This window comes from Psittacula echo (genome assembly GCF_963264785.1).
Source record: "Psittacula echo genome assembly, chromosome: 2".
Taxonomy (NCBI): Eukaryota; Metazoa; Chordata; class Aves; order Psittaciformes; family Psittacidae; genus Psittacula; species Psittacula echo.
Genome location: NC_137737.1, coordinates 2,365,228 through 2,389,739, shown reverse-complemented (window position 1 = coordinate 2,389,739; position 24,512 = coordinate 2,365,228). Strand labels below are relative to the sequence as shown.

General features: G+C 44.9%; 1 protein-coding gene across 1 annotated transcript; it reads right to left on the bottom strand.

The window, feature by feature from the left end:
• Window positions 1-1,076: 1,076 nt before the first annotated feature.
• On the bottom strand, window positions 1,077-23,449 carry DCLK3 (doublecortin like kinase 3; the record flags this gene model as incomplete). The annotated part of the gene is made up of 5 exons (XM_080639683.1): window positions 23,320-23,449; window positions 9,066-10,954; window positions 3,207-3,339; window positions 2,106-2,273; window positions 1,077-1,273 (listed from the first exon to the last, which is right to left on the bottom strand). Exons 1-5 carry the CDS (start codon window positions 23,387-23,389, stop codon window positions 1,077-1,079), a joined length of 2,457 nt encoding a protein of 818 aa, XP_080495809.1. The 5' UTR covers window positions 23,390-23,449.
• Between the last annotated feature and the right edge of the window lie 1,063 nt (window positions 23,450-24,512).

The window sequence follows — 24,512 nt, the reverse complement described above, 5'->3', positions numbered from 1 at the left end:
GAGTCCCGAGGGAAGACAACAGGGAAAAAAACCCGAACAATTGCTAACCTACACGTTAAAAGTGATTCAGCTGTGAAGTGTGTTGATGGAAAGGGAACCATGAAGGCAAGGGTTAACTTAAGTCACAAAAGCAGCTTCCCAGCCTTCTCTTCTCCATCAGCACGGAAGAATGACGGATGTATGAGGATGGTTCGTCCTATGGGTCATCATGCCATAAATACATCTTTGGGAAAAGAACCAAAGCTCTCTTAGAGTTGCTCAACTTCTGACTTCCTAGAACAGAAAGAAAAGCTCTTTGAAAGTTACTATTACAGTCATGAGAAGGTATCGGTCAAGAGATCTTCCCACTTCTTCTCCGAACCAAACGAAACTACCGCATTACACAGCACCACCATTGTTCAGCAGAAACATTGTACCATCTATTAGCCTGCCCCAAGAGCATCCAATTAAAGGTGTTGCTGAGGGATATATCATTAAAACATCTGATTTAATCTAGAAGGCTTTTTTTTTCCCCTCACAGCTTAACAAATAGTATCTTGCTGCTTATTTAACATATCCTACAGCTAAAGAATAGATTTACTTCTTTTTTATTCCTTCACCTTCTCCATTGCTAGTAGGAATTGATGAAGAGACAGATGATAGAATTAGTGCAGGAGGTGAATGCAGGCAGCTAGTTGGAAAACATTATAAACACACAACATTGTAAACATGAAACTCCTGGAAGATACCATACAAAAAGAGACAAGAGAAGAGTCATCACTAGTGTCAGCTCAGAAGCAAACATTTGTCTTCTACAACAGATAATACATTTTGTAATGTAAAAGCCCGAATCAGTAAAGAAAACTTAGATACCCTCCAGGAAACACCCAGTCTCCACTGCTGCCAATAGAGAGACTCACAAATAATATGAGAGGGAGATGGATGCAATCTATCTCTGTCCTTCTTCAGAATCACGAGCCCCAAAGGCATGGTGATAGCTAGCAACAGCTATACACTAAAGGCCCAATTCATTTAGAAAAGAAAACATAAATAATTGCTTAATCATAAAAAGAAGACTAAAGAAGCTTGACGAGGTTTCATGTGTCCTCATCAGCAACTTCCCTCCGGCGCTGGGCCCGGAAATGACGCTCAATATTTATCGTCACTTCCTTCTGCAAATTCCTGCTGTTGGTTTTCCCAGCTGTTCTGATCCAAGGGTGCTGAAGTACTTGGCGTGCTGTGTAGCGCTTCTGGGGGTCCACTATCAACAGCCTGGTGATGAGGTCTTTTGCTGCTGTTATGAAAGAAAGAAAAGGAGAGAGGGGGAAAAGAGCAGTGATGTGCTGATGCTGAGAGTTATGCCCACACAGAACATCCTTCTTATTTTGATCTGTTATAGTACCAGAATGACTTTTGTGACTATCCCCAAGAGATATTCTAACAACTGGATTTAGAATTAGTGACAAGAGATGTTAGAACTCCAGCATATGTTTTACTGATTTCATTCTCCCCGTCAGAAAGGGGGGGGGGAAGCAAAAGGAATCTCAACTTGAAAGCATGCTGTAGGCATCATATTCACAGGAATTAGCATTTCATACCTCATCCCTCAAGGAGCATAATAGTCATAGAGTGCTGTTGAGCATGTTCTTTAAAAGACTGTATATGGAGAGAGGGGGTTTAGGGTTTCTGACTTTCAAGAGTGCACAGAAGACACTGTACTAGCCTGTGAGGAGGAGAAAACTACTACGTGCAGAGGGAATCCACACCGTGCTCTGCAGAGCAAGGATTTCATTCTCAGCTTTTGGGAGTTCTGTGTTCAATCTAACAGAAACCTGGAGATTCTTTTGGTATCTTTTTCTTCACCTTGTAAGCAAGGTTAAGCAGACACTTGCCCTTACCTCAGAAAGGGAGCAATCCATTAAATCCATCAGACCTAATATTCAGATTCACAGTCATTGATAGTAACAGCAGACTAAATCCACATTTAAAGCAAACACAGGATCACACAAAAGACCTATAAGACACCCCCAAGGTTCATTGAGCTCACTGTCCTGAACAAAAGAGAGTTCTCATTACTGGGATGAAGTCTGTCACTTCTCAGATCTGCTGGCCATGCTGAATCTTACCTGCAGAGATATTGTCCCAGTATGGGGAAAGGAACTCATAGTGACCCAGCTGTATGATCTGGAACAGCTCCTCTTGGTCACGGTCCTGGCTGCGAAAAGGGGGAAAACCGCAGAGCAGAATGTAAAGGATCACACCAGCTGCCCACATATCTACTTCCAGCCCATAGCCTAAGGAAGAAAAGACAAAGCAAAAGGCCTGGTTTAGAAAGAAAACTCACAACTGGTAGGGAGCTGTTTCTTTTTCGTTCTCTTTTCTAAAGGAACACAGAAGCTCTGCTCAGTTTCTCAAATAGATGAGGTCAGCAGAAGAATGGTGGCTGGTGCATCATGCTTGCAAAATGAGCTGCTCTGCCTGGTGATAATTACAGCTTTCACAAAGTGCCTCTTCTTCTTCTTCATGTTTCACAAACAGTGTCTCACAGGGCCAGTGTCAACTGGAAACTCATTGAGAAAACACAGCATATATTCCTAAAACAGTCCTCCTCAGATTCCCTTCAGAAAAGCATGGAGAGAGTGCCAAGTTTCCATTGAAACTGGGTATAACTGGAGATGTGCAACCCAGCTCCACACAACAAAAGACAGAAATAGCTTTGCTTTAATCATCAACAAAACTGACTCCTTTTCAGGTCTGAATCTTTTCCCTCTCTTCCTATTTTAAATATTATATTCCTATTTTAAATAGGAAATCTCCAAAATACCTTCTAATGGGAAATACGTTTTAACTTGTTATCCAAGTTTAACATACACACAGTGTTTTCACATCATTAGGGGCCTTGAAAGGTTGTTGGGGTACAGTCATGAAACAGGGCTGACTACCCTCAGGTTGCAACATGAACTTTAGCTCATTTCCTAAATTCAGCAGTTACCATCTATTTTATGGCTTCTCTGCTTGGAAATCTGTGTTATATTACCATGGACATTAATAATGCAAACATGGCTGATATCACACTTGTGTCTGTCAAAAGCTAAAAGGTTTCCTTTCACCAGCCTCCCATCATGCAAAGACAGATCAATAGGCTGAAACACTTTGGGGTATTTCCAGGATTAGGAAGTTCAGAACAACTGTATTATTTATGGGAAATTATCAATCCAGACACTCACCCTTCTCAGCAAGGATCTCAGGAGCAACATACGTTGGTGTTCCACACACAGTAAATATGGGTTTCGTCACCTGCTTTGCAAGGCCAAAATCTGCTAGTTTCAGTGTAGTGGATTTATCTGCATTATGCTGAACCTACGCTCAACAAAGAAATACATATCTTTAGTCCAGATGCATTTTAAGACAGAAAAAGATTGAGTAGTTAATAATAAACAGGAAGAGTTATAAAATAATAAACATAGAAGAGTTATAAAAGTCCTAATGACAGTGCCTTAAAGTAAAGCAACATCACATGGAAACAGTGTTCTGATAAACAGTATTCTAAAAGTGGCTTTTCCTCCTATATTACCAGAGGGTGCATATATAGAATCATAGAATAGTTAGGGTTGGAAAGGACCTTAAGATCATCCAGTTCCAACCCCCCTGCCATGGGCAGGGACACCTCACACTAAACCAAGTCACCCAAGGCTTTGTCCAACCTGGCCTTGAACACTGCCAGGGATGGAGCACTCACAACCTCCCTGGGCAACCCATTCCAGTGCCTCACCACCCTCTCAGTAAAGAATTTCTTCCTTAGATCCAATCTAAACTTCCCCTGTTTAAGTTTTAACCTGTTACCCCTTGTGCTGTCACTACAGTCCCTAATGAAGAGTCCATCCCCAGCATCCCTATAGCATCCCTTCAGATACTGGAAGGCTGCTATACATAGAATCATAGAATAGTTTGGGTAAATTTAAGAGGACAAGCAATCATGGGAAAAGGAAACTTTGCTCTACAAAGCCTGGCACGCGGCAATTTCCAAGGAATGAAAAGGAGGAAGGGAAAATAATCAAGACTCAATTAAATGTTGTCATTTTTTTCTTGGGAAACTCTTCTGGGAGTTCTGGGAAAGCAAGAAAGAACACTGTGGGCACACATTGTAGCCTGCTAATCCCTTTTCATCTTCTTTATAGAAAATATAAGCAGCCTTCTACTGCTGATTAAGCAAACCATTGGGGGGGTGGCTGGTTTTCTAAGAAAAAGCATTTTTCAGTATGAAACGAAAATCAAGTTTCCTGCAAATGTGCAGGAGACAGCTACAATGCCACAGCCATTTTCCCTATGACATTAGCCAACTGCATGATGATGTTCTGCCACAATGCGCTGCAGGCACAACAGCAGGCAGAAATGAGTATTCAATTGCAAAGTTACCAGTTACTCCTTAGAGCAGCATCTATGTACAAGATCTATAGCCTAACAATAGAGGTAATAGTGGTGTGATGCTACAACACCTCGCCGGTGAAATGCTCAATTTTATATCACTGAGCATATGAAATAGGAGCATTAATATTTTCCTTTTTTATAAATAAAGCTTTTACAATTATATAAGAAAATTATGTCACATGGAACTTCAATTAATGCCCTGCATGATACTGTACTAACACTAAAAATACAGGCTTGGACAGGGCTTGGAGCAACCTGGTCTCTGCCCGTGGCAGGGGGCTGGAACTAGATGAGCTTTAAGGTTCCTTCCAAGCCGTTCTCTTCCATGCCAGGCTCCTAATCTCTCATCACAGCACAAGGTGGCAACACTGCACCATCTGTTCTTCCTGGACAAACCCACTGAGCTTTCATTATATGTTAACGGGACAGGTAGGAACAGCATGCACTGCGGGTGTGTTTTCACAGCTTTGTAACAATCATTTTCAAGACAGCATGTAACCTGTCAGCACACCTGAAAGCATCAGCCCAGAACTCCTCAGCATCCTCACTAACACTACGCTCAGAACAACTCAAAGTCAGCTCAGGCAGAGGGAGCACTCCCTTCATCCTCAACTTGGTACTCTCCCGTCTACCTTCCCATCACTTGGCATCGCCTTGAGCATGCAAATATGCTCCACTATAGAAAGTAAAGCTTCCTCAGCTTTCTGAAGCCAGACGACTTACTCATAGCACTATCACAGAAACACACAACCTGCTCCAGAGAAATCTAGCCTCTGACATCCACAGTATCTGCTGTGAATTTGGGAGAACAAAGGAAAAACGGGAACGTTAAACAAACACACCAGCCTTACTGTAACACCTGCAAGACAGCTTTTTCTGTGTCTACATTCAAGACTAAAAGGAATGGTTCCAAAAGTCCATTTAAAACTGTTGCCTTGTCTTAGGTGCCTGTAGTTAATCGAGATAAGAACCAGTATTCACTACACTTTCTGTAGCCAGCCATAGAGCTACCCGTGTCCTTCAGCTGCAAGAGAAGCCAGTATCTGGTAGCCTTGGACTAAAGGCAGTCAAAATTCCTCACTGTTCTCTCCAATACAGATGCCATAGAAGGATGTCAGGATATTGCCTGAGGATTTCTAGCCATCCCAGCCATACATCCAGAAGATAATAATACACTAGTACAAAGCCAAGTTAATCTTCCAAGAACGGACAAATTGATCTCCTTTTCTCCTGTATGTTGATGATTTCCAGTACTTCATGTTCCTGTTTGGTTTCATATCTACCTTGTGAAATCCATCAGATTTCAGATCATGCAGATCAGCAGATAATGATTTATAGCATTAATACTTCTCTGTACGCACACACATATGGTAGCACAGATTCTTCTTACAGCAAGTTAGCCCATGGGATGTTTTGTATATTAGAAATAGACAGCACTAAAGAAAAGGTACTGCTTACACGTCTAAGTTTCAGACATCCCTTGCTGCTAGCTAGAAGAGTCTCTATCAGACTGAAAGCTCCTGACAGGTAACTAGTAGGCTGGTTTAACTGAAATGTGCTCAGAAACCCCCGACAGTGCTTTGTGCAGACATAAATAGTGTCACAAAAGCAAAGTTAAAGGTCAAAAAGGATGTACTTGAAGTTCTCATACATATATGGAAACTTAGGGAGGGAGGAAACTCAAACACACAAAAAGTTATAACACTTATTTATGAAGCCAAGTGTTAAACAACTGCCATGTAAGTATGTTTCAGAAGCATATAAAGAGATGAGCACACAGACAAATATAACCCTGTCCCTTCCTCCTACAATGGAGCAAGGAGGTGACTTTGTCATTTACAGCCTATAACCTGCAAAAACACCACTACACTTTGAAATAACTTCTCACAAGCCAAGGAATGCCAGCACATGCAGAATTAAACATCCCTTCCACAAAAACCTTGCCAGCAAATTCTGCTCCTCCAGGTATCATTAAAAAAACGACTGGCTTCGTTCATGGGACCAAAACCATCCCATTGCTCATCCTTGGTGGCCAAGTCCTCCCTGCTGAACACCTCGTCCTAAATGAGGTGATTCTGTTAGCAGACAGGAGGGAGTCAGAGCAGCTGGCTTCACACCAGCAGTCAAACAGGTTTCGGTCTTGCAGTGCAAGTCGCAAGTCACCATCCTTCTGCCTCACAGCAATGCTGCGACCACTCTGATCACTGTGGGCACACACAGCAGTAAAAGAAGGACGAAGGAAGACTAAAAAGAATGAAGATGGCCGGCTACAGAAGTTTATAACTAGAGGAAACTTCCATAAGAGGAGCAGTAGTGCAGTGAACTAATGATTAACCCCGGTTTCCAACTCTCTCCTGTATCAATAATTTTATTGGACATCAAAGTGCATTTCCACCTTTTCTTCTGCAGGGATAGAAACTACCCCTGGGATAGGGATAGGTTTTTCTTCTTCCCCCAGCTTTCATTTTCCCCAGTTTGCTGCTTCTCTGACAACTCAGAGGGAGATGAGCCATTTGCCATCGAAATTCCTACATTCAAATGTCATTATGAACAGGGCTGGGTTCTCACACCAAGCAGGTTTACAGCAGACAAACTCATTTCCTTAGTAGAACGGACCAAGGATCTGTTTCTTCCTATTTCCCGTTTGCTGGAAAGAGGGAGACCACAAACATAAAGGACAAGATTCACCTGACCAAAAGAAGATCTCAAAGTAGGACAAACAAGTCAGCAGCCTGCAAGTACATCCTTATTTCTGTCCTCTGTGTACGGAGGAAGTCTAAGGAGACTAATTCAGACTTAAACATCTGCAGTGCAGGAATCTGAAGCGAAGCAAGAGGTATCCCACACTCACGGACATCCCTGCAGGATGCTGGCACTTCCAGCACTGTGCTTCCTTCCAGAAGGCTCCCCCCAGCCCCTGACCCACCAACAGCAGCAGATCAACCCCTGAAACTGGCTTCAATACTGTTTGTTATTGTGGAGCACTGGCTGATGTTAAAAACGGGTGGCTGGTCTCCTTCCTACACTGCTGCTACTGGTCCAGTCACTCTGAGGAGTCAGAGAGAGCACATTAAAAAGCCAGAAAAGGCAGAATCTTGCCCAAATGGCCTGTTTTAGAGGGCACATCAGCTATCCAACACTATCAAGAGCTTATAAACTCATTTGGCTTGTTGCAACAGGCTAACTTTTGAAAAGGATCCAATACAGGTATTCACAGCCAATTAGCAGCAAAAGGTGAAACTGGAACAGGTACAATTTCCCTTCCCACAGTGAAAGTGGAACCAGTGTTTGGGGAGCGCTGATCTCCTATACCTACAAAAATACCTACAGGCTTGGGTCCAGCCTGTCCTTGACAAGTGTTTTCTGACTGTCAGAACAGGCAACATGATTATTTCAGTGCTACACAACACTGCCACTGCCCAGCAATCTCTGGCTTGCAGTGCTGTGAACTAAACGTGAAACCAACCAGAATGGACCTGTATCTTGCCTCCCTTTGCTTACCTGCATCACCGCAATGATTACATGTTAGAGAGGGAAATGAAACTTCTGGTTTCAGGTGTTTCAAAGGCACTGGCTTATTTCCAGCAAATAGGAAGGAGCAGAGGCTGGTTCATAATGGAAAAATCAGCTTCTGGAGAAAGCCTTGCGGTTTTAATTGAAGTTTTGGCAAAGCAAGGCATGAAAGCAGGGCCTACAATCCTACTTTTTCCTGGAAATCAGCCATTTGCACTCCCCAGCTTTTATTTACACACAGACCACATACCAAGCATTGCCATCAGACTAAGCAGGATAGGCAGCAAGGCCTAGTATAAGTGCAATTGCTTAGTCAAAAGGTCTGAGAGTAAGAAGTTCAGGTCCTTGTGCATGTCCTAGAGGCTGCACTCTCTAGAGACTGGCAAATACTTGGTATCTATCAGGAAATCTGGAACCCTCTAACACACAATTAGCAAGGGAGAGCTGCTTACTGTTACGGTTCTACAATGAGTGTCTTGTCAAGTGCCAGCACTGCAAACATTCCTTTGCACGTTCACACATGTGAGTAATTCTATTGGCTTCAGTGCCGGATGCAGAGAATGCAGCCTCAGAAATGTGATGGAAAAAAGACCTTTTCTCTTTGGCATGAAGCTAGTATTTGAGCTGACTTTAGCGCTGGTTTGCACCGCAACACGTTTTATTGTCAGGTTATTTTAACCAACAGCATCATCCTTCTGCTCCTAAGGAAAGGAATGGTCACAAGATAAAAATCACTGCAGTAGTGGACAAAAAAAGTCCACCAAATAAATCAGCTAAATTAGCAATTGTGATAAATTTTGGTCTGCAAGGCCTCATGGTTCAGTGTGTGCTTCATACAAGGAAAACCATCCTTCATACCTGAAACCAGACTTCCAGAAAGACACAAATGCTCACTACCCCTGAAAGCGAGGTCATTTTTATTTGCATTTCCATCTGCAAGCACTGCTACCTGCGATGCACAGGAGAGCTATGTGAGGTGAACCGTAAAGGCAATTTCACTTCACAATTATACCTGTTTTTCCAAACAGTGCTGCCACAGCACATTCTCTCTACAAAGTATTTGCTTCAAAATAGTCAAAGATCCACATCTAAAAGGAAAACGAACTCAACTCGGGCTCGCGTGGAATGTGTTTGCCAATACTTACCAAAAGATTCTCTGGTTTGAGGTCCCTGTGGACAATGTTCTTGCTGTGGATATAAACCAGCGCTTCACACAGGTCAGTGATCATGACAGCAGCATCATGCTCTGTGAATTTCACACTTTCTATGATGGCATCAAATAAGTCCCCTCCTGGGACGTACTCTAGGATTAGGTAGATCTCAGCTTCTGTCTCATACACTTCAATTAAGCTTACTATATTGGGATGACAGAGACTCCTGATGATCAGAATTTCACTCTCCATCATGTCCTCTTTCCCCTTCAGCTTGGATTTATCAACGATTTTCATGGCATAGATCTGGTTGGAGTCACAGTGGCGACATTCCTTCACCACTGCAAAGTTCCCATCCCCAATAGTTCTGCCAATCTCGTAGTGTTTTTCCACATCAGTTCTGTTTTTAATGGCATGCCTCCGACTTGTGCCTTCCAACCCCTGAGCCTTGCTTTCTTCTTTATTGGCTCTGCGCTCCCCTGTTTTCTCTCGTCGCGTCAGGTCACTCTCTCTACACGCGATATTCCCCTCTCTTCTGGCACCCTCCTCTTTAGCCCTTTGTCCCTCTCTGCCGTCCCTGTGTGTTTTAGATGGTTTCTCAGCATCCCTCGGAGTGTCCTTCTTTAGCCAACCACTTTGGTTCATTATGCAGCTACTTCCGCTCTCTTCCTTCACTTCCCGAGTTAGCTGCAGCCCTTCTATAGCATTCTTCTTGATTTTCATTACTTCCTTCCCATGGCTTTCATGTTTCTCCACATCCCTTTCCTTCTCGATGCTCCTTTTCTGCTTCTCCAACCCTTCACTGACATTCCTAAGCAGGGGCTTCCACGTCCTCCTACAGCTATTATCCTTCCAACCAACTTCCTCGCCTTCCAGACAGGTTTCTGAGGATTTCCGGCAATTCCTGATTTTTCCATTTCTTTCTATGTGGTACCTCTGACACGCGCCCGTGGTCAGGTCTCTGTTCTCTAACGAGGCCTCAGCCCGCCTTTCCCTTTCTAGCTTCTGCCTGGCCTGCCTTTCCTGTTCACACTTCTCACATCTCACCACCTCCTCCAAACTCTCTTCTAACCCATCCTCAGGACTCCTTTCACGGCTGAAGTACCTCTCGCTTTCTCGGACCTTCCTAGAAGGCTTCACCCCTTGCTCTCCATCCCAGCTCTCCCTAGTCCACTTCTTTTTTGCTCTCATCTTTTCCTCTTGCTTTGTCTTGGCTTGACTTTTTCCTTTATGTCCAGCTACCAGTTTGGGAGACATGCCATTGCTGCAGTTCTTGGCAATTTCTGTTTCATCAAAGCCACTGTCCACTTTGGAAGCCTTGTCATACAGCCTGCTCATCAGCTTTTGGGACTGCTCCTCATTCTGCTGAATGGCGGCACTGGCAGCATATGGATTTTCAGGATAAAGCTCTTGTAATACCACTTCCAGGTCCTTCAAAGTGAGGGGCTCTCTGCCCATCGCTATGAATGCATCACCTTCCCTGAAGAAGTCAGAAACGCTTTGGATTTCTCTGCCTCTCAGATTGTAAAGCTTTCGCACACGATCGTTCTTCCAGCGGGGAAATCCCAGAGCCTCCGAAATGTCAGCCATCAGCTGTTCAAAGGTCTGCACCGATCTCCTGTTGAGAAGCAAGGTTATCCTTCGGAGCGTGTGGCCACCGGGTTTCACCACTGTAATAATCCTTGGCTTCACAGGACTGTGCTCTGAATGTAAAGTGTGAAAACCATTACGGGGATTAAAAAGTGGGGACCTCTGACTGCTTTCGTGCAAACATGCTTTTCCATAGCTTCCACGACCAAGAGGAGGACACGTCCCTTGTAGCTTCCTTTCTTTTACTTTTGAGCTGGAGTTGTGTGACGAATGGTCAAACAAGGCCCGGCGTCCTAAAGCAAACAAAGAGCAGGCACATTATTCATTTTGCATCATCAGATCTTTCTGAGTAAAAGCTTTCTACATGTCAACGCGTGTGACCTTAATGAGTAGGGGTAGGTGCATTCAAGGCTTATCAAGAACTTGAACTGCCACTAAGGAGTAACTCCACATACGCGCAACTACAAACACGTTCAAGTTTGGGAGAAAACGTAAATGCACTTTGTCTTTGTGACAGAGAAATGCTATTTAAATATAATAATACTGGAAACAAATCCTTCTCCTCAATCCTTCCCAACTTCCAGAAATCCTCAAAAACCATGGGGTTACTTGTGCCAGGATTGCATCCAGATTGTTTAGCATTCACAAGTCCACCTACCACGAACATACTCAATTCCTTTCTGAACCCAATTACAATTTTGGCCTCTGCAAACCCTGCAGCAACAAGTTCCACGATTACATTGCATGAAGTAAAAGAAATGAATTACTTCTGGTTCAAAATTGCTACCAGATGGCAATATGTGTGCAGCCTTATATTCCTATAAATAACTACCTCCACTTTCCTTGGACCATTCATTAATTTTCTAGACTTCTATAACAAATTAAGTACATGAGATTCTTTTTAAAAAGCATTACTTTTGCTCTAATTTTACAGGAATTTTGTAGCACATTTCATAGTGATACAGTTTCTTTTTTTTTCCCTTAAAGGAAGGACATCCTTTTTTTTGCTTGCTTGTTTGATGATTGGAGCCCAACTTTTTTAGTCTAAAAATTATTTAAAATGACACAAAGTCCTAAATATCCTCAAGGGACATTAAGCATTTTCCATCCAATATTTCATCTGAGAACCCCAACTGAAGAAAACAGCACCATTTGTTACTTGTAATTCTGAAAAGAACTGAGACCATCCCATATGGTTATGGACAAACCAAGCTTTAACATAATTCACTGTCTATAAACGCAACAATAAGGTAAGAATAAAAATGTCCCCTTAAATCCTCAGATTTCTTGTACTTATTAAGATTAAAACTTGATTACAATGCAGTTCTTTTCAGCCTTGAGAAATAAACTTTGAGGTTGAGATCACAGAGTGCTTCCAATTCCATTTAACAGTCTTGTAGTTCAGTTAGGAACAAGCATTCAATAGGTATGAACAGGACCAAGACAAAAGAAAGCAGCTAGAATGATTACCAAACCATTACAAGGTAATTCCCGTGACAAACGTCTTATCTCCCAGAGCATCCCACCCATATTCCTACGTTACTATGATTACATAGTCACAGTGCAGTGGACAAAGCCACAAAGGAAAATCTAGACATATGAGCCTTGCCCTGGGCCCTAGGCTTAACACATACGTGTTCAAGCATTCTGGCAAGCTTAAGCCTACTACAGTTTGGATTTCAGCAGCTGAAAAGCTATTTTCAGTATTTCAAGCTATGTGTTTTTATTTGTCCTTTTCACCAAGGCATAATAGAATGAAGAGGAAATACACCTCCTCACCTAGAAAAACAAACAAGAGGGAAAACATAACAAATGTTGCAGCATTCACTCAAGCTGCTGCCAAAACAGCGCATCCGAAAGGCCAGTGGCTGAGTGGGGAAAGCACATAAGAAGACATCACTACAGACCTCCATTCTGCTGCTGGCTGTACTCTATGTACTGCATCCAGCTCTGGGACCACTAACACAAGAAGGATGTGACCTGCTCAAACAAGCCCAGAGAGATGCTGCGAGGGCTGGAGCAGCTCTGCTCTGGAGCCAGGCTGAGAGAGCTGGGCTGGGGCAGCCTGGAGAAGAGAAGGCTCCTGAAGGGGAGACCTGAGAGCAGCTCCAGTGCCTAAAGGGGCTGCAGGAAACCTGGAGAGGGGCTTGGGACAAGGGCCTGTAGGGACAGGCCAAGGGGAATGGCTTTAACCTGCCAGAGGGGAGACTGAGATGAGCTCTTAGGCAGAAGCTCTTCCCTGTGAGGGTGCTGAGGCGCTGGCCCAGGGTGCCCAGAGAAGCTGTGTGAGCTTTCACATCCCTTCCAACACAAACCAGTCTGTGATTCTATGATGGATGCTTCTTAGTTGCAATACTCTCCCCAGTTAAGCGCTGTGTGCCCCCAGTATGTCCTTTAACTCTTGGCTTCATTCTATTCCCCCACCAAGAGAGAGAGATGCTTCTCTCCAAACAAATATTATGAAGAAGCCCAACTGCCAGCACAGGGATTGAAGACGTAAGCATTATATAAAAGCTACATGTGACTAATACTTTGTGGTTGTACAAGTTATTTCTGTCTTCATTCTGCTTTTTGAGGATGAGCTCCTTGTTATCAAAAGATGACTGCATGTGTGCTAGTGATTCTGCTGCAGATATTTACATTCTATCCAGAATAAAGCCTACTGTGAATGGGCTGGTAAAAACATATTTAGATTAATAATAGTCCTCTGAAATCTGAATCAACTCCAGAACATTCCTGGTTACCAGGAACTGCTGAGGCCCTGAATTTAATCAACATTTCCAGGTTCTTGCATGCCCACTGTCACCAAAGCAGCATTGCTTACCGGAACAGCACGTGACATTTGTACTGCTCACAATCTCGGTCCAACATAAAACCTATGCTGCACTAATAATGACTTCTTGCAGGGATTATGTTTCTCCCAGCTATTATCACACTTTGCTATAAACCATTCATTTTAAGTGCCTGGCTGCACTGCTGATGGTTTTAACTACCCAAACATCAATTATGCTTTCTTTCTGCACTAAATGGTCTAAGCTTTAAACAGAAACCGAATTTAGTTATTAATTCTATAATTACTGGAATAAGAGCAGTTTTGTGTACTTCTTAAGAAAAATACAGGAACGGGTTTTTGTCCTTTCTAAACGGGCTAAATTCCTAGCCAAAACAAAGTTTGACACAAGCCATAAGTCAATATGCAATCGTTTTAGGAATAACAATAATATTGCATATTTTTCTAAGATGAAAGAGGAAGTTACATGAATGCTTCAATCCATGCGGAAAGGAATCTCCTTTTCCTGAGAAAGGGGAAGTGTCAAACCCTGTTACAGTGGTGGCCACAATGACTATGTATTACATAGGGTTTGTGTTATTTTCCACTTATGCTATATTTAATTGAACTGATTCCCATCAAGCAAGCCTCAATCTGTCAGGAAAGTGCACACCCTTAGAGCAGTAACAAGCATTTCTCGAAAGCCTTCAGAGGTCACACACATACACAAATGCTCCAGCTACAATTTATATTGCTTCAAAATGTTGCTTCCATATTTATATACAAGTGGGAGAGGGAGGTGGGATCAGAAACACACTTCAATGAGTCTAAGTCCTAGCAAATTATGCATCAGGGAATAAAATGCATTTATTCTTTTACTGAAAGCTAATCATAGAACGGTTTGAGGTGAAGGGAGCTTAAAGCTCATCCAGTTCCAACCCTCTGCCACAGGCAGCAACACCTTCCGCTAAAGCAGGTTGCTCCAAGCCCCATCCAACCTGGCCTTGAACACTGCCAGGGATGGGGCAGCCACAGCTTCTCTGATCAAGGGTATCATTTATGCCAGCTAAGCTGTGCACTTGGGCACCCAAACCAAATAAAACTGGGATTTACAGGGTGATACAGAGCTCCAGATGGTAAAGACCTGATGGTCTTGTAAGGTAAACGATCACACCAAGTCCCTAGGAAGCAGGAAGAATGGGACAATCAGGAATCTGGGGGCTCAAACAGGTAGCAGGAACACGAAATTTAGCATCTACTGACCAAAGCATCAGTGGTCCTTGGAGAGAAAATGGTTGCTGCAGGGAGGACAGCTTTTGTGGCTCATTTTTAAAAGCCAATTCACAAACCATGTGTGACTGTGTGATAGCCACAGTCAGTCCCACTGTGTTGGGGAGAGGAAGGCATGGCAGGGAAACAGCAAAAATTCCTCTAGAAGACCTCTCCTTGTGGGGTTTGATCATACTCTGGACCTGGAGGAAAATAAAGGGAACTGAGAAGACTTAAGCTCTGAATAAGGTGCGCATACAGAGCTTCAACCAATCCTCATCTTCAGCAATGTGCCTCGCTATTCCCCCTACACCACCAGAACAACAGGGTTTCCCACAGGTGACTTATTCTAGCAATCAAAAACGGACTGCTGCCATTTGTCCTTCAAAACTTATCCCTTCCCTTGACCAGTCTTTGTTCATTCATTAAACCACTGCTGCTCATCCTGCATTCCTTCTTGGCTCTAACGAGTGAGATCGCAGTAATTAACTGAATGGTTTATCCAGCAGCCGATTCTGCTATCAAGTCACAGGCTGCAGCGGAATTAAACTTTTACAAGGAGTAGTTCCACACAATTGAAACCAGAAGGCAACACTAAAACAGGATCTAGTTATGGCATTGCTTTCTGTGAATAAGGTGGTGTTATTTAAGCCCTGCAATTTCTTTAGAGGACCTTGGATCAATACGAAAGCCTCCACTTACAAAAGCAAGTGTGAGAACTCCCCAGAACATCAGCAGCATTATTCACACAAGTGAAGTTGCACATGACACAAACTGTGCATCTGGGAGGTTTCTTTACATACTGGTGCCCATACAGGATAAACAGAACACTTTCAAAAGGGAAGGAAAAGAAGGGAACTAAAACTGTCTGGTTTTTCCATAGCCCCAGCAATTTCTGCTGAGGGCATGCGACATAATGACCATAGGGAATAAAAATAACCTTAATTGGAACCCAAGCCACTTAATTCATGCCAAAGTTATCAAGAAGTATCTTAAAGTTGTGGGTGAAGAACGCATCTGGCCTTTAATTCAGAGCAGCCAGGTGTGTAGTTCACACAGGTTACCAGTGTGCATCAGCAGCTCGGTCCAGGATGCAGTCTGAGTCCTCTACTTACATGGAAACAAAACATGATCACAGGCATCCTTTTACAGCAAGTTAAATTTGCATGAGCATTATTTACAGCGCTACTGCTGGAAAACACCACTAGTGAACTTCCCTCTCAAGAGCTGCAGGACCTTCTCCTTCCTTCCCTACTGCTCATCCGTGCCTCCCACCATGCTTTACAGTGGTTTACTGCACAGATTTTCATAGAATGGCTTAGGTTGGAAGAGACCTTAAAGCTCCTCCAGCTCCAACCCCTTCCACGGGCAGGGACCCCTTCCACTGGAGCAGCTTGCTCCAAGCCCCTGTGTCCAACCTGGCCTTGAACACTGCCAGGGATGGGGCAGCCACAGCTTCTCTGGGCACCCTGGGCCAGCGCCTCAGCACCCTCACAGGGAAGAGCTTCTGCCTAAGAGCTCATCTCAGTCTCCCCTATTCTGGCAGGTTAAAGCCATTCCCCTTGGCCTGTCCCTACAGGCCCTTGTCCAAAGCTCCTCTCCAGGTTTCTTGGTTGAAATGTTTTGGTTGAGTCAGGACTGGTTGTTTCAGCACCAACAACAGGCAGTCAGACTGCATCCGTTTTGTCAAGATAAAATCCTGAGTAGAAAGCCAAATTTCACAAGGACTGGATTGAGACATTGATGAACATAGCAGGACAGTCCTTGCTAGCTCCAGTCTAAGCCAGTCTGAAGGCTCACACAGAGGTAATGGCCTCAAGCTGCACCAGGGGAGGGTTAGATCAGATATTAGGAACAATTCCTTCTCCCCAGAGGGTGCTCAGGCATTGGAACAGGTTGCCCAGGGCAGGGCTGCAGGCACCGTCCCTGCAAGTGTTCACACACCGTGGAGATGAGGCCTCAGTGCCATGGGTTAGTGGTGGCCTTGGCAGTGCTGGGGAATGGTTGGACTGGATGAGCTTAAAGGCCTTTTCCAACCAAGTTGATTCTATCATTCTATGGTCTGCTCCTTTGCTGTTCTTCATAAAGGAAATCTACTTGATTCTGTTGTCCCCATATTAGTTCACCTTGACTTCTTTTTTTTAGAACAGGAAATACTACATGCACATGAATAGGTGACTATTGGAGAGCATCACCAAGGTCATCATCTAGACAAGACAAAATCAGAAGTTGTCAGCATGACTTCCATTCACTTTCTCCCTGCATACAATGTAGTTTAGAAGTCCCTACAGTTTTTCATGTGTCTACACCAAGGTACAGTGGAGCCTCTTTTACAGATAAACTGGAATCAGGACTGTGCCATAAAGTCATAAACTGGGAGAGTTGAGAATTGGGCAGTGAAAGAACATAGGCAGAAGAACAGTTTCTGTGCATAAGGCAATGCCAACCTGAAGAACTGGATTTTCTCTCAACCAATTCCACAGGGTTCAAAGCAGTCAATCTGTGTTTCTCAGACAGGATTAACATGCTGGTGGCCAAAACCATATCCTAAGACCTGATTTGCAAACCTGCTCAGTGCTTCACAGCTGCAAGAGAATGTACTGGAAGAGGTACTTCAGACACAAGGTAATACAACACAACACAAAGATCCTCCCCAAAGTCAGGACCCGACCATCTCAAGTTACATTCTTCCCCAAGTCAAAGTCTTTTTGACTTTATTTTTTAGACCTGGACTCCCACTGAATGCAGTTCATGTGCTCTCTTTACAGGTATCACAGAGATGCCAGTCCATGTTTGTTGCTCTAGCAATAACCATGACAGAAAAGCCCATGAGTTAATAAGCCTGTGTTAACAGCAGGGTTCAAAAAGCATGCCTGGAAGGCCAGAAGCAACCAGGGTAAACAGTAAGTAGATGCTCATTAGGTAAGCTTTGTCCATCATATGCACTGATGGAGCCAGAGACCCTGGGAGAAAAAAGTAGCATCTGATAGTGTAATTAATGGTCATATATTAATGTACAGGAACATGCGTGGGGGGAGACAGTGCTGCTAATCAATAGCCATAAAGGCCAGAGTTTGTAACCTGAATAATGTTAGATTATAAGTATCTGGCCTCATAGAAATACAGTATTTTAATACATTGAACAAAAACATTGAACAAATTTTATCTGGCTAGAATACATTTGATGGCAAGGCAGTTACAAAACATACTATGCAATAAAATACTAATGTAAATCCTGTGGTATTATAAGTATTACTAAAGAAAATGAAATAAGCACAATCTAAGCATTTTTAGAAAATCAAAGTGTATTTTATCCAATTACATTAAAAAACAACATCGCAGTATTTGCAAGAATTCTTATCTGCGTTAGCTAATGGTGCAGAAGGCAAACCAAACCATCACCTAAGAACAGTTTTAACACTGTCACAGTGAGGGGGGATCAGTTTAATTTCTGTAACATTATTTCTGCCACCCTACTGGGCATCTCCAGCCATTCTGGAGATTCCAAGTTCATTATCATTCACACGTTCACATCAAGCAAGCTTAAAGGAAAACATAACATTGCATGTGAATTTAACTGTGAGCCCTGCAAACTCAGTTGTGTGTCAAGGTCTGTTCTTTCTATCCCACAGGTCATCAACGGGACTAAAGTTTCTCCCAGCCAAATGTGTCTGGTCCCATTAAGTGAGTGCCAAAGCATCAGCTGTGAGGAAAGTAAATGTCCTTGGTGGCTTCTTCTAGAGTACAAGAGTATGGGAGGTGCACACCTTTGTACCCACTCCCTGCCCTCACAAAGGCAGGCAAGGAGACTTCACAACTTTGCATCATGCACCATATTTTCAACATGCCCGGTTTTTACTTTAAAACTAAACACGCATTCTATCATGGAAACTGGAGATCTCCAAATTCTTTCAGTTCCACAATTGCCCATTGCCATTCTCCCCTGGTCTTTCATTGTAGAAAGAAAGAAAAAGGGGCTCGATTCTCTTCTCCCTGCCTATTTCTCTTGCTCCCTTTTCACTGCCAGTTTTGGGACACAGACCTCTGAGTTTATGGGAGATCCTAGAGGGCAAATAGTACCGGAGCAGCTGAAAGGCAGGCAGATGAGCAGCACTGGCAGGAGGGACAGCCTGGGTGGAAAACTGGCTGGACTTCAGCAGAGAGCGGGAGCCTATAGGATGCCCACACTGGATCCTCCGCTATGGACCGATAAGCTCTGGATTTTCCCACCTGAGGATGTATGGCACCTCTGTGTCACCCTCAGCTTCACAATGGGTGCCATCCTGCAGTGAGATGCATGTAAGACTCTCACCATGTAGCAACACTTAGACATTATTTACTGTATGAAAACCATGAGGGATAAATGACATTTAGCAGCCCCCTTTCCTTCTTTCTCCTCAAAGATAAACCCTGGGTTTTCCTTGCCTCTTTTCTTAACCATTTTCCTTTGCTTCATGTTCAGAGTCCCTTTGCAGCCTTCCTTGGTCCTCTCATGTCCATGGATGAAGCAGCAGGATGCAGACTGCTGCAAGGCAGCCTGGTTTGCTCTCTCAGCATTAAGCTCCCTTTTCTGACCTGGCAACAGTCGTTGGGCAAAAACTACCTCCTCAGGAGCTCACCTCCCTCCCCTGTGGGCCCACAGCCACCCCAGTGCATGGTTTAAAGTCTTCTGAAGCAAGCCATTTGTAATTAAAAGATCAAATATTTACAGCAAACACAGATGGCTATTGCCATGTGGCAGCGTTCAACTGAGCTGGATCACCCCCAGAGCAGCAGATGAAGGTAAAGCTTTTATGTAGTCTTGCAATGAGTCACAAGTGTCACCGTTTTTACTTCTTCTGGGTTTTTTTTTTAAGAGCAAAACCCCACTTTCATTATCTTCTGACATTTTAAGGGCAGCAAATCAAAAAGCGAGCATAAAGAAAGCCCTCTGAAGAAGTACACAGCTGCATAATCTGTAAAGACTAAGCGCAATGTAAGAGTGCACGTGAAATGAATCAGTGCCTTTGGAGGTGTGAGGCTCAGTTTTGAGTTGCTACCCTGCATAAAACCAAAAAAAGGGTATTATGAAACTGCTCATTTGTTTCATTTCTTTCAAAGATGACAGCCTCTGTGTCTGGTTGGGAACAGCCCAGGGCTGCGCTCTGCAGTTTGACAGCTTTAGGGTCTGCCCCAGCAACCAGGGAAGTGAGCTTGTCAGTCCAGGACCTTCCATCAATAATCCTTCAGGAGAGGGACAGAACTGACAGAGGGAAACAAAACCATCTTACACAACTATGCTATTTGCCAGGATCCATCTGGCGAAGTCCTCCGTGTGTTTCTCGAGGCTCAGTGTATGCTTTCACGTTGATGCTCTTGACTCCTGAACTACCATACATTTCAGATCAATTATTCATGATTCAGCACAAGGAAAGTTTTCACTGCTTTTTAACCCCGTTAGCCAACGTTGCCTCAGTCAAAGGAGCAGGATTCTGTTTCTTCTTGTGGGAGATTTTATTTGCATCGCTTCCCGAATCTCAGCTTGATGACTAATCAGTTGCAACTGAGCAAACCCACTGAAAATAAGAGAGCTTGCAGAGGTGTCACTGAGGGTTTAATTAGGCTTTCAGATCCTTCATTACCAATAAACTTGTTGCATAACTAAAGGAAAGACCCAGCCAGAGTCTGATTCTCCATCTGGTTTGCAAAAAGGGGCAATTACCCAAAAGTTTTCTTTGGAAATTTAGTACATTGAGCAGACGTTAACTCGGATGTAAATGTAGAATTCCCAACCCATTATTACAGAACCACTTTTGCAGAAGAGACTCACGTCTTAAAGTCTACATGGCAAAATAACTTGGTTTGGAGAACTTAGAGAATGGGTTTCTCAGGGAAAACTCTAAGCCAGTGCTAATAAGGCTTAAAAGCACGACGACAAGCGCAAAGATCAGGATTTTCACATCAGCAGACATTTCTCAGCGTCTCCATTACCGACACTATTTGGGGTGACAAGTGAAAAATTGGAGTGTATGTGCAGGCTAGCAATACCGATTGAGTGGGAGAGGGTGTTCTCACAATGATTGCTGAGTGCTTCTGCTGAGACTATCTGACATAAATACTTGTTTTGCATTCTTACAATAATCAGACTGAGCAAATTATACCAGCAACAGAGGGAAGACGGCAAACGAGCCTGACTTCCCTTGCAGTGGAGACAAAGTGCTGCTAGGTAAGATGGACAGTCTGCAAGCACTACCAAAACTCCAAATTTACATTAAAGCCAACCAAGGCAGTAGCTCCCTTCCCTTTTTTTCATTGCTTCCAGTATCTACTGCATGCTCCAAAAGGAGAGACCCCATACCCTGAAAGTGAGGAAAACCTGGAAAACAGGATACTGTGAAGTGTCACGTTCATCTCTTTCAATTACTACTTTTTCAGCTCTGAACTAAGTTGCGCTGAAGCTAGTTTAAAGATTCACATTACTCTCACTGAGATCTGGATCTGATCGAACAGAGGCTGCTAAAGTCACCATAATGTTCTGATGCTAATTATATTGACAAGAAAATCCATATAACTCTGATTTGCAATGTTGTTAAATGGTCAGGAATCAAGTCATAGGAAAGGAGGAAAAGCAGCGGTAGAAACCAACCCAATTCACCCTAGAGCTGTTGGAAAAGAAGGAAGGACCACCGGCTTCCCTGTTTTCTACACAACTATAGATATTTCTGCAAGAAAAAACAAACTAAGCCAAGCAATCTTGAAATGGGGAAATGAATCCCACACAACTTCCCTTCGTCACCACATGCTCAAAGTCCCACAGATGCCAAAACTGTGACGCTCTGCAGAACATGAATAGAAAAAGCAGCAGTGCAGACAGATACAAAGCACGCAGTGACACTACCAGGTACAGATACAGGCAAAACTCAGTTACCTGGGGCATGCTAACCTAACTTGAGTATAAATTCCACCTCAAATAAAACCCCACAATAAAGACAAGGTAAGTTCAGCACAGCTGAAATTCACAGGCTTGAACTGCTGCCAATACCTTGAATTAAAACCAAGTCATCTTTGCTGACCGTTTAAGTCCAATTAACCAATTCAGGTTAATGAACCACAGATGAGATTTCCTAGAAGCAGTTCGCAGCTGATGTGTCCTAACATCCTACACAAACGCTCATGGCAAGGGCCATGCCTTCTCACCACACCCATTACCCTACAAGAAAGAGACTGTAAGCCTGCAATATCCATTTTATCCAGAGAGCTGCAGGATGCCTCCCTGAGACACAAAACTCAGCCACCTCCTGAGAAGAGGATGACGGAGTTGCTATAATAACTGCACTCCTACCACACATCACGTAGCTGTAATATGTTTTGTAAGCTCGGTTTCACTTGCTGGCTGTTTTGGGACTCTGCTGATTCTCAACGCTTCAAAGAGTCAAAACTGCATTTAGACCATGTAAAAAATTACAACAACCACCCAAGAAGTGTCAAGAGGAAAGAGGGTGGCTATAGGGAAAGGAGACCATGAGGTAGGAAGACAAACCTGCATGAAGACAAGCATAGACGTAGATTTCTATTTCTGTATAAAGCTAGCAGTAAAAGCATGCGTGATTCACTGCAAGGTTTGGCAATAAACTTGTAAGATTATCCCCTCACACAACCTAGGTTGCAATGCAAATGCTCAGGAAGGAAGGAAGGAAGGAAGGCAGAGTTTTGTTATACTATTGCAAAGGGTTGGTTTGTTTGATTTAAAAGGAAACCTTTCAGTACAGAGTGCAGCAAAAGTTTCAGTTTAGGGTGTCCAAACAGCGTCTGACAGCCTGAAAACCATCCTATTAAGCTCGAAACAGTCGCCTGTCCAGTCCTCCTGACACCGTGCAGTGAATATCCCCTAAGGAAGGCAGGAAATAACGCTGTGCAGTGAAAAGTTAGGGAACAGCTTTCCTATAAGCATCTGCTATTAAATAGGAGCAAACATAAGCAGTGTAACTACGGAAGTCAGGGGATACAAGGGCACAACCAGCATTTTCCCACAGAGAGGTTTGTCTACCAGCATCCTCATGGGACCCTGAGTCCCAGCCCGTACCCCGCGTAGCTGCAGCTGTAGCAATTTCCCAGCTGAAGGAAAATTCACCCCCTTCAAGTGCGTTTAACACAGGGCTGTGCAACTCCTTAAGCTCCTTACACCGGGTGCTATTTACTTTCTTTGCAGAGCATCGGTGCTCTCCGAGCAGCACACGAGCATCCGTTCCAAGCGATCCATGCTCGCACCGACTACACTAAGAGCGCAAGTTACTTCTAACCTTCAATCGATATCGCAAGTGACACCGGAGTAACAAACACCGCCTGCACCCTCAGGCTTCACAGCTTGCTCTCGCGTACCTCGCACGGCTGCCGAGGTGGGAAGGAGCACAGGCAGCCCGACCGAGCCTCCCAAACCCCTCTCCCACCAGGAACCGCTCCTTTCCCCGTCTCTCCCCACCCGCATCTCAAGCCCAAACGCCACCAGAAGCTCGCCCCGACCCACACACACGCAAGCACAGGGGGGAAGGAAGTTTCGCCGCCGCCGGAGCCGCCTCGCACCCCCCTTCGCTCCCATTGAGACCCCTTTAGGGGTGGGGGTGTCGAGGGACGGGCACTTACCCGCGCAGTGGCCATAGGGGCAGCAGGAGCCCGCGGCGGGATGCAGCGGCGGTGGCGCGGCGGCCGGCATCACTCGGGGCTCGGCTCGGGGGCTGCCCGCACCGCGCCCCACCGCAAACGCGCTGTCTCCGCGCCGCCTCCCGGCTGCCAGGGCAGTGAGCGGGCGGGGAGGCGGTGCCGCGGAGGGGCCACCCCGGCGGTCACACCCCCTCCGCAGCCCGCCCAGCCCGGGGCAGCCCCGCGGGGACGGCGCCTCCGCGGCGCCATCACTCTCCTGGACCCGGGGCCCCCTTCGGTCAGCGCCCGGCGGAGGCGCCGTGCTCCTCCACGGGAGTCCCTGTGTCCCCATCAGGTTGTGTGCTGGGGTTCATGGACCCAGCGGCTGGGCTCCGGGTGGTGGGATGTGAGACCCAGCCGCAGTGAGGACGCCCGTCCGTGCTAAGCAAACTTGGTAAATCACAGGATCAGATAGGTGGGAAAAAAACGCCAAGATCATCAACCATTAACTGACACCGCAGAGCCCACCGCTGACCCATGGCACCGAGGGCCTCGTCTCCACGGGGTGTGAACACTTTGCAAGTGCAAGGGACGGTGCCTGCAGCCCTGCCCTGGGCAGCCTGTTCCAATGCCTGAGCACCCTCTGGGGCAGGAATTGTTCCTCAGCTCCATCTAAACCTGCCCTGGTGCAGCTTGAGGCCGGTTCCTCTTGTCCCATCCCTTGTTCCTTGGGAGCAGAGCCCAGCCCCTCCTGGCTCCATCCTCCTCTCAGGCACTTGTAGGGAGCCATCAGGTCCCCCCTGAGCCTTCTCTTCTCCACACTGAACCCCCCAGGTCCCTCAGCCCTTCCCCATCACACTGTGCTCCAGGCCCTGCACCAGCTCCATTCCCTTCTCTGGCCCCGCTCCAGCACCTCGATGTCTCTCTTGTAATGAGGGGTCCAGAGCTGAGCACAGGCTTCGAGGTGCATCCTCACCAGTGCCCAGTGCAGGGGCACAATCACTGCCTGGCCCTGCTGCCGCACTGGTGCTGAGCCAGGCCAGGATGCTGCAGCTCCTGCAGGAGAATGCTGAGTAAATGAAATCATACAGTTTGTCTTGGATTAAAAAAGACATAAACAAAGCACACGCTGGGCACATAAACAACTGGTTGCCCAATGTCTTTGTAAAGTGTGAGAAGGAAAGGAGGCACGAGGA